This window comes from Peromyscus maniculatus, chromosome 10 (genome assembly GCF_049852395.1).
Source record: "Peromyscus maniculatus bairdii isolate BWxNUB_F1_BW_parent chromosome 10, HU_Pman_BW_mat_3.1, whole genome shotgun sequence".
NCBI lineage: Eukaryota > Metazoa > Chordata > Mammalia > Rodentia > Cricetidae > Peromyscus > Peromyscus maniculatus.
The window spans coordinates 31,379,913-31,390,655 of record NC_134861.1 but is presented as its reverse complement, the minus strand read 5'-3'; the positions used below and the strand labels follow the sequence as shown (position 1 = coordinate 31,390,655).

Here is a 10,743-nt window from a genome sequence, read left to right as displayed (position 1 = left end):
TTCTAAAAGTTCATCTTATCTGCTTGAATCTAAAATTATACTTTAAGCTCCAACCTTCAAACTTCAGAAAAACCAGTGATGAAAACAAAAAAAATCAATCTGTTTCACACAACTTTTTATTAAAAATAGCTTTTTATTAGGTACATGTTTACAGGTATTTTTAGGACCTAAGGCATACACATGTGTGCTCTGACTTGAACTGAGTGGAGATAATGCACCCCAGCCTGCATCAGGGTCGTCACTTAGGACAGAGGCTAATGTGGAATCTTCCTAGTTGTGCCTTCCAAGGATCCTTTCTTCTTGAAGGTGAGCATATGTATTACACAACTGTTGCCCTTGTATTTTAAGAAAACATTCATTTCTGCTATAAGAAACACTTTCCCATAATAATGACTTAAAAGTTTGAAGTTCCTCAGAAAGGAGAAATCAAAGGAGTCTTTATAAGGTACAGAGATGACACTTTGAACTTGAAGTTATATAGGAACAAACACAATAGGTCAGGGCTGCTTAGATTCTAAGCAGTCTAAGTGCTATGATGAAAAAGGCTTGATAACACCTGCTTGGAAGAATGCCTATCATATGAGTCAATGATGCTAGTTGAGGGTATCACAGGTCACTTACGATATGAAGTGGAGGCTTGCTGTATGTGCACCTTTGTTTAGAGGTCAGAATGGCTTCATGCTATGGTACTCTGATGTTATGTTTGACCAATGTTTACCTCCTGTAAGCAATATTTATGGTTGACTCTTGCTTTTTAAGACTTTCTGACCTAGTGGTTTATAACAAGTCTTTATGGATTTTGTAAGCTTTTAAAAGATAATGTAAATTGGACATATCTCAAAAATAGAATTTACTTATATTTACAACAAAACAAACACAAGTCTCAATCATGGAATTACAGGGTCACATTTTAATTCTCAAATTTTACATCAATATCACCACATGTATACAAATGGTGTAAAACAAGTACAGTGGTATTTTTAATACAAAATAAACATCTGTTTTATGGAAAAACTATACTTCATATCTACACAGACAGCCCATCTTTTCCAAACAATAGCCAAAATTAAAATTAACTCCAAAATCTCCAACACAGGAAACTGCTTTTAAGCTATTCCAGGAAAAATGGACCCACAACACATTACAGAGCTGATTGAAAGACTGGAGCTGGAATTTTTATTTTTATTTTTCCCAATGCATTAAATTGTAGTTTGGGGTCATTTTTCTCATCTCAGCAATGATCTCAGATCACAGATGAGCAAACTAACATTAAAATATTTACAATTAACTTGCTGTTCTAAAAATAAAAGCTCTTAATAGTTTGCCTCAATTATTTTAAATTCATTTACGTACATGGAATGTGCTTTTTACTCTCTTAAAAAAGCAGCTTTCATGTTACACCCTTGTCTGTGGAAAAGCTTCCCATGCTATGCTGCGTGACTCTAGGATAAAATGGCTTCTGGATAGTAAATGCCACTTAATTCAGCACCATTCTTTATTGGTCTCTAAATTTGTCAGCAGCCCCAGAAGACCCAGACCTAACTTTACTGAGAAAGCAGAAAGACTGTACTGGGGGAGTACTGGGAACACCCTCTTCTAGCTACTCCTGAGTTTTCAAGAGGACCATTTCAGAATACCGCTGTTACCTCTCAAGTGCTGACTTTGAAAGTTCTATTAAGAAAACTATCCATTTGGAACCCAGCTTGGTTTTTTTGTTTTTTGAATGTACTAGAAGTCTCTGGTGTAAAGAAATTGGTATGTGCTGTTACCTAGGGTATATGTCCTGTCAAACACCAAAGGCTGACTTCTGTGAAATCTTTAAAGAAATGGTCCCAACAACGTAACTTCATTTCAAATTACAGCTCAATGTTTTACATAAAAAAGTTCTTTTAAAAAGAGGCAGCTGATTAAAACAACAACATGGCCAGCACCATTATACAAGCAATGTTATTGGGTACTGAATTCTCACGATGTTCTATAGGTTGGACCCCCTGAAGCAACCCTGCATTAACAACCCTTCCTCCCCCAAACCTGAGACTTTCCTCGCTGGGAAGCTTTCACCCAGGCTCCAACAATCATTCCTTCTTCTTCTTTCTCTTCTGATTTCGGACAGCCCAAAAGGCAAACCGTTAATCAGTAGGAAACAATTAAGTTCTCGGGGAGCCTGGTTTTTCTTAAACTACTACACTTTCCTATCTGATAACTGAGTCTCTGCTACTCCGTGTGTGTGTTGAGTTCCATGAGAAAGCTTTCCGAGTCAGACTTGAGCTCAGTGAGCAGCTGCAGCGTTTTAGTAAGACCATGTGTTGGGAGTCTCCCAGCAAGTATTCTATGAGCCAAGTCGAGGTCTTTTCCTGGGGGATGATTCTTCTTCCTCATCTTCCTCTTCATCATCTGGATAGTCCACTAAGCCAACCAAACTCCCCTATTGAAGAATGAAAAACATGCCTTAACACATGTAACCTTAAAAAAAAATCAAATTAGCATGAAAAACAGCACGGTACAAATATAGTCAGTAAGAAATATTAAAAGGCATTTTTCTAACTAGCATATCTGATATTGACACATCTGAAGGGAAGAGAGGAACTGTTGGTGGCAGTCCCACCCTCAGCTGTTCTGCTGTTTCTTGGCTTTTCCATGAGCCTTCAGAATTCACTTTAACAAAATGTCATTAGGAAAATGACTTTCCCCCTACTTCAAACAGTAAGACCAACAACACCTGGAGAAAAGATGAAAGGCACCTTGGACATAAACTAGTTCATTTCTTTCACTTCATCTGAGAAGTCTCTAGTTTTTACATAAGTTTATTTCATTATCAAGTATACATTATTTTTTTTTCATTCTATTGAATAATCCCCACCCCCACCCCAGACAGCATTCCTCTGTGTAACAGCTCTGACTGTCCTGGAACTCACTCTGTAGACTAGGCTGGCCTGAAACTCCCCTCCCCATGCCTCTGCCTGCCTCTGCCTATGAGTACTGGGATTAAAGTCATGCGCTACCACCGACTTTTTAAAGAATAATTTAAATGGCTGAAGATAGATAATAAAAACAAGAAATGGCCGGGCGGTGGTGGTGCACGCCTTTAATCCCAGCACTCGGGAGGCAGAGGCAGGCGGATCTCTGTGAGTTCGAGGCCAGCCTGGGCTACCAAGTGAGTCCCAGGAAAGGCGCAAAGCTACACAGAGAAACCCTGTCTCAAAAAAAAAAAAAAAAACAAAAACCCAAGAAATGGTTTCGAAAAGCTAATGGCTAAAAATAAGGAGGTATATTTCAGGGTTTGGGCACTGCAAAAAATGGCAGGCATTTTCAGGATTGCACTCATTTTGGACCAATTCTATGAAACTTATGCATGACCTACAGGTTAAGGGGTTATTAATACTGTTGGGTTCAAACCCTTTGTACCTCTCAAAGCTAAACAAATCAATCAAAGTAACCTGTCCTTCATAAGTGGCTCCATATGTAAACACAAATACCTGAAAGCAACAAAGAATAACTGAAACACTGTAATATCAGTCAGAAGGACTCTGAGCATCTAGAAGCACTTATCAGAAGGCATTATTTAGAAAATTCCTAATTCTGGCTTAGCTAAATCACACATCTTATTAAGTTTGAATTAGAAAGAGGGTTGGGCGGCGGTGGCACAAGCCTTTAATCCCAGGACTTGGAAGGTAGAGCCTATGAGTTCGAGGCCAGCCTGGTCTACAGAGCGAGATCCAGAACAGGCTCCAAAACTACATGGAGAAACCCTGTCTCAAAAAACAAAACAAAATAAAGAGGTGTATGGTTTAAGTGTTAGGGCATACTGATTTCATTGTCTGATTTCGGATTTCAATGCTGTTACATGTGTATAGGAGAGTTCAGTGACTAAAGCTCCTGGAAGTCTTATAATCATTTACTATGTCCTTAAATTATCTAAAATGAAAGTAAATTTAAAAGATACAGATACACAAAGAAAATGAGGAAAAAGAAATTTACCAAGGCATTTTTTTTTTTAATAGAAAAACTAGAGGCAAGGTAACTGGAAGAAAGTAAGAACTAAACATATACAAGGGGATAAAGAAATGCAAATGGAACTGATTTATCCCAAGACTCCAGAACAGAGCAGGCAATAAAAACATCACAACACTGAGGAAAAGAGGAAGATAAGCTGGCCAAACAGATTCAGTCTCTTGATAGCCAAGAAATCCTTTCCGGTTACTATGAAGTTATAGGAAATATGAATTCCAAAAAATCTGGTACTTAAGGCAATGAGTAACAGACTGAAAAATTGGAAAATTTGAACTCTGAATACCAGCTCCCCATAACCCCAAGCCTTCTTGCAGAACACAAAGCCTACACTTCCCAGATGTAACAAAAGAGTTAAGCTGTAAAAATGAACACCATGGTGAGGTCAGTGGAGGGTGGTGGTAGGAGTAGGTGGGGTCCTGGTGCCCGAGAGTGGGAAAGAACTAAGCTAAGCAAGCTCCTCTGTCTAAAGCAAATCACTACTTTAAATCCACAGTAGAGTGACCCCTCTCAAGCGTACAATTCAGTGTTCCTAGTGTCAAAATGTTATACAACTATCCCTCCTAATTTCTAACATCTTCGACCTTCCTCCCCAGTAACGTCCCTAACCCATTAACTGTCATTCCCCATAGCTCCTTCTTTCCAGGGTACAAGCAACCACTGATCTACTTGCCTTCCACCCCCAACCCCTGAAGGATTTATTCCCAGCAATTCATGTAACATGCAATACATTGTACGGACTGCTAGTCTATGTCGTAGCACTTAATTACCGTTTCATTTCTTTTTCTGGCTAATAGCACTATTGGCCCAATTCATGAGTTGGCAGGCATTTGTGTTGTCCACTTTTTTTTGCCATTATGAATAATAATGTCAACAATCACATACTAATTTTAGAGTCAACATGTTTTCAGTGTTTCTCTGAGACAGGATTGCTATGTAGTCCATGATGGTCTTTAACTCACAATCAGTCTTCAGAATGCTGCTCACACACAGCTTGTTTCAACTTTTCTGTAGGAATGGAACTGCTTGCTGGGTCCTATAGTTAATGTGCTTAGCTTCGGGAGAGTGGGAATTGGGCCTACTAGTCTGTGTTCTAAAGCTATTTCATGCTACCTCCCCATCAACAATGAATATGGCTTGCAATTTCTCTGTATTCTAGCCAACATTTGTCCATTAAAAAAAAAAATCATAGCTGTTCTAGTGGGTGTGAACTGCTTATTATGTTACTTAAAAAAATCTTTGGGGAATGTGTATGAGTATAAACATTTCTGCCATGAGGCATGTGCAGTGTGTAGTAAGGAAGACAACCTTGGGTGTTGATCTTCACATTCTATCTTGTTTTACATCAGAGACTGTGGCCTGCTGATGCATATGCCATGCTAGCTGATCTCAAGCTTGTGGGGATTTTCATGGCTCCTCCCATCTTGCAGCAGGAATGCTGGAATAACAAAGGGCACCTTTTTTGAGTCCCTGGGATTCTGAAGCTGGATCATCTTTATGCTTCCACAGCAAGCGCTTTGCTCATGGACCATCTTTTCTGGGGATTCTCATGGCTCCTCCCATTGCAGTGGGAATGCTGGCATAACAAAGGCACCTTGTGTGGGTTCCTGGATTCTGAACCCAGACCTTCTCACAGCAAGCGCTTTCTTTACCTATGAACCATCCATTCAGCTCTTTGCTGTGCTTTTGTTTTTATTTGTCTCAGTAATGATACCAAACATTTTCTCATGTGCTTATTTGTATATTTATTTCCTTTGGAGAAATGTCTGTGTATGTCCTTTGGGGTTTGATTACTGGTAAGAGTCCTTGATATGCTCTGGACCCAACTTCTTACAGGCTTTGCAACTCATGTGGTGGTCTATCCTTTTTACTTAATACCATGTAATTTCTGATCATGATGCCATCTTTTTCTCTTTTGTCATATATGCTCTGGGTATTATATATAACTACCTAATTTAAGGTCATGGCTATTTATTCCTGTTTTCTGAGAGCTCTGTATTTATGTTTAGGTCTTTTAAGTTTGTATTAAGTGAGTTAGGAGTTGAGTATCTCTCTTGCATGTGGTTAACCAATATGTAGTATTTGTTGAAAAGAATTTTTCTTTTTTCTAATAAAATTTATTTATTTTTGTTATTTCGAGACAGGGTTTTTCTGTGTATAACAGCCAGCCCTAGCTGTCCTGGAACTTACTTTGTAAACTAGGCTGGCCTCAAACTCAGGGATCTGCCTGCTTTTGCCTCCTAAATCCTGGGATTAAAGGCATAAGCCACCACGCCTGGTGGTTTATTTTTATTTTATGTGCCTTGGTGTTTTGCCTGCATGTTTATCTGTGTGAAGGTGTCAGATACCCTGGAATTGGAGTTACAGTCAGTTGTGAGCTGACATATGGATACTAGAAATTGATCCTGGGTCCTGTTTTTAACTGCTGAGCCCTCTCTCCAGCCCTGAAAACAATTTTTCTTATTGAACTATCTCACACCTTTTTAAAAACCTGCCATTCTTTCTCCTCTGTAGTACTCCCCACCCCACCTTACCCCTCCCCCAATTCCTGAGACCTTCAGGACTCATAATACTTCTGGCCTGGCAGCCTCCTAAATAGCTTGGACTGCAGAGGCAGGTAATCATAGCTTCTAGGGTGTTTTCTTGTTTTGAGACAAGAGCTTGTCATGTAGATGGGAACTCAGCGTATAGCACACACAGTCTTCAAAGCTGGAACCTTGTTGCCACAGACTCCCAACTGCTGGGATTATAGGCATGTGCAACCAAGCCTGGTTAGTTTTTGTTTTGTTTTGTTTTTATGAAAGAAAATCCAATAACCACCAGGCACATAAGGAGTAAAGGATCAAAACAATTAACTAAATTAACTGTAAAAGAGGATGATCTTTTTTTTTCACTGCAACAGAGTAAATTATAATCAAGTATAGTTTGAAATATGCAAGCACATTTTACCATATAATAATAAATTATACAGTGATAGTTTTGGTTGTTTCAGTAAATGTACTAATACCTTACAATCATGGTTAAATAATAGCAGTGACAGCAACATTCTGTCTTGTTCCTGATTAAGTGGGAATATCCCTAATATTTCCTAAGTACAAAACTAACTTTTGGTGTTAGACAGCATGTTAAGAAATTATCCATTTGTTCCTATTTTTACTGAGTATTTGCACTTGAAAATAGGGTAATGCAAATTCTATTGCAGACAAATGATATATATAAAGTTCACTTTGCTATGATGCTTGTAACTACAAGAAACTGTGGTAATTCTCAGTAACAGGGGTTAGTTATTCATCTTTTTAAACATTCTGACTTGGAAAGCCTACTAAAAGTAATATATAGGGTTTCCTTCTTTATGTTATAGCAGAAGTAAGTGTTTGTTTTAGCATCCACCAAGTTTCTCAATCTGGTTTTGTTGTTTTGAGACAGGACTTTGCAATAGTATCCCAGGCTAGATACCTTGGCCTCCAGAGTGCTTGGCTTATAGGCATGCTTCACTATACCTGCTTTCAACTGATTCTGTAAACATTCTTTCCCATAGAAATGGGATGCTATATACTAAACAATGGAAATATATTGTGTTTTTATAGCATTCATATTAATTTCACTAGTAGCTGATACCTTTGCAGCCTTCAACTGTAGCAGTTAACACCGATTCTAAAACTAGAGGCCACTACTGATGAAGAATCAGCTACTATTTAGAAATATGGCCATTATTTGTTACAAGTTTGTGAACTAATTAAATTTACTTCTGCGTATTCATCATTTTTTGGTGTGAAACTCTATACTGATGAGTCTTTGCTTTCTAAGAACAGCACTAGTTTTATCTATTGCTCCAGAAGATGTAGAACAAATATATTTTGGCATCAATGAGGTAAAAAGTACATTTGTACTTTCATGTTACTGAAAATAATTATCTAGAAGTTAAGAAATTAAACTCAAGAAAGCAGCTGGCTAATTAATAGCTCATCTGATCAATCAGAAAACATCATCCAATAAAAAAAATAGAAAATGTTCTAAAACTGAAGAATAAATGTTTAATTTCAGAATATAAGACTAAAACCCACAATGTTTTTAGGAAAAAGATAAAAGAGCTGAGGAATAAGAAATGTCTTTGAATTTCTTTACAGCAGTAAACTTCGACCTTAGAGAGAGGCCTGTCAATAACAATAACATTTTCATACCTGTATGGTCTCAGGTTTTACCTCTCATGATATACTACATAAAAATGAAGCATTAAGTCAAAAAAGAGTACAGAGAGCTGGGTTCTAGGAGAGATACAGTCTAAGACAGAGAGGAGATATGGAGGTTTAGGGCAATGGTTAAGGAGGGGTCCTAGTAGCAGGGTTGAACTACATTCCCTATGAGTGGTGAGGCTTCTAAGACGTCCCGCCCCCCCCCCCAAAAAAAAAAAACCCACAGGCATTTGCCATGCTATTGGCTGTCTACCCTATTGATAAGATATCGCACACTGTAAAAAACCAAACTACAAACCAGAATGGAAAACTGGTCAAAGTGCTGAGATTATGAGACTGTTAAATGCTATCTAGTGAGAAGACAACACAGAATGTAGTCAGGCAGTGGTGGTACATTCCTTTAATCTCAGCACCTGGGAAGCAGATCTCTGTGAATTCAAGGCCAGCCTGGTCTACAGAGCAAGTTCCAGGATATCCAGAGCTACACAGAGAAACCCTGTCTTGAAAAACAAAAAGGAAAAATAGAAAAAAGAAAATGCTTGAATCTCACCGAAATACAACTTTATGGGAGCTCTAACCAAGAGCTTGCCTCACGACAGTGCTGAAGATACACTGAGAAGAGCATACTTACATATTTCTGTTCAACAGTAAACTCAGACTTAAAAGAAAAAAAAACATGCATTCTCTTTAGTTGGATCTTCTTTATGGTTTTTATCTTATTTACTTTTAAGTGGTCTCCCTACATATCTCTGGCTAGCTTAGAACTCACTAAGTAGACCAGGCTGGCCTCAAAAGCACAGAAATGTACCTGCTTCTGCCTCTTTCTGTAGAATGCTGGGATTAAGGGAGTCTGCCACCATGCTGGCTAATTTTTTTAATTGTTTTTTGTTTTTGAGACAGGGTTTCTTTGTGAATCCCTGGCTATCCTGGAACTTGCTCTGTACATCAGGCTGGCCTTAAACTCACAGAGATCCGACTACCTCTGTCTCCTGAGTGCTCATTTTTAATTTTTGAAATGTTTGTGGTTGTTTGTAACAGACGTGTGGCTTTGTTGGAGTGGGTATGGCATTGGAGGAAGTGTGTCACTGTGGGGGTGGGCTTTGAGAGGTTTCCTCTGCTCAGGATACCACCCAGTGTCTCAGCTGACTGCCTATTGCCTGCAAGATGTAGGATTCTCAGCTAACTACTCCAGCACCACATCTCCCTGTATGTTACCATGCTTCCCATCATGATAATGGACTGAATCTTTCAAACTGTAAGGGAGCCACTCCAATTAAATGTCTTCCTTTGTAAGAGTTGCCAAAGTCATGGTGTCTCTTCACAGCAACAGAAACCCTAACTAAAACAATGTTAGTGCTCAGATTGAATCAAGTTTGGTTTCATACTATGTTAATATATCCTTATATTTGTTCATCTACCCTTATACCAGCAATTGTCCTATATTTACACTTCTTAAAGCTAATTATGCCTTTCCTAGGGGGAAAAGGATGGTTTCATATAATGAAAACTGTGAAAGTTTAAAAAAGGTAGACAAATGAAGTTTGAAATATAAACTTGTTTATAACATTAAACCAATGAGAAATACATTTGCTATGAAAATTATAGAAAGGCTAATACTCTTAACTGAAAAAAATCATTCAAATTAAGAAAAATATAAACCAATTTTATAAGGCACTATGAGCAGACAAAGCACCGAAGAGCAAATTCAACCTTACTACTGTTAGTAGATACATACTGGGGAAAGAGATCACACACATACCCTTACCCAACTGGTGAAGAGATACTAAATTTTAACAACACTGTTAATGCTATACTGCACCAGGTATACTCATACACTGCTCACAGGAACAAAAACTGGTACAGACCTTTGAAGAGGATTTTAACAATGTGTATAAAGACATTCCATTAATAATTTATTCAACAAAATATTTTAAAGTTTAACACTAATAGACCAGTGATGTAATAGAACCAACTTAAATGCCACAATATAGGGCTGGTGCTTGGGGAGGGAGGGAGAATATGCTCACATACATTATGACTTTAGCTAAATAAAATGACCAAAAAGTCCTAACAACAGAAGAAAAAAATGTTTATCCTAAAATTTCTATGATATGCAAGGTGGACCTTAAGAGTCTGCAAATGATGTTGGGAGTCAGGTTCTGAGAACAACATAACTTTTTCATTCTTTGAAATTTTTATCTAATCATCTTGATTCAACAGAGTAGTTTTACAGATGGAAAAGGCAAAGTGTGTGTGTAGTGCTTATTTCACGTACCTTAGTGGCTGTTACTGATGCAGCCAAGTTTGTAGTTTTGGAAGAGGACCCATTAGAACTTGCCGGTGTTGTCTGAGCCACCACAGACTTATTGTTTGTGCTGTTTGCTCCATTAGCAGCACTGGGGGAATGGGAGAAAGTAAATCTGAAGCCACCAGAAGATGTCCTTTTGGGAAGGTTTTCCTTGTCTTCACTTTCTTTTGCTAAAGCAAAAGTAAAATGGAGTCTGTATTAAATACTGTTAAATCAAAGCACTTTGCCTCTGCT

The 10,743-nt window shown here is 38.2% G+C and overlaps 1 protein-coding gene across 7 annotated transcripts in view; it reads right to left on the bottom strand.

Moving 5' to 3' along the window:
• Window positions 1-887: 887 nt before the first annotated feature.
• Window positions 888-10,743, bottom strand: part of Ppp4r3b (protein phosphatase 4 regulatory subunit 3B) — a 58,386-nt gene continuing 48,530 nt past the window's right edge. For all 7 annotated transcript variants that reach the window (XR_013042859.1, XM_076546140.1, XM_076546141.1 and 4 more), the window contains 2 exons: window positions 10,477-10,679; window positions 888-2,425 (listed from right to left, as the gene is read on the bottom strand). Coding sequence is in view for 6 of the 7 variants with exons in the window: in XM_076546140.1 (XP_076402255.1) it covers window positions 2,330-2,425; window positions 10,477-10,679 (299 nt within the window). In the remaining variant the exon portion in view is untranslated. The remainder of the gene's footprint in view (window positions 2,426-10,476; window positions 10,680-10,743) is intronic.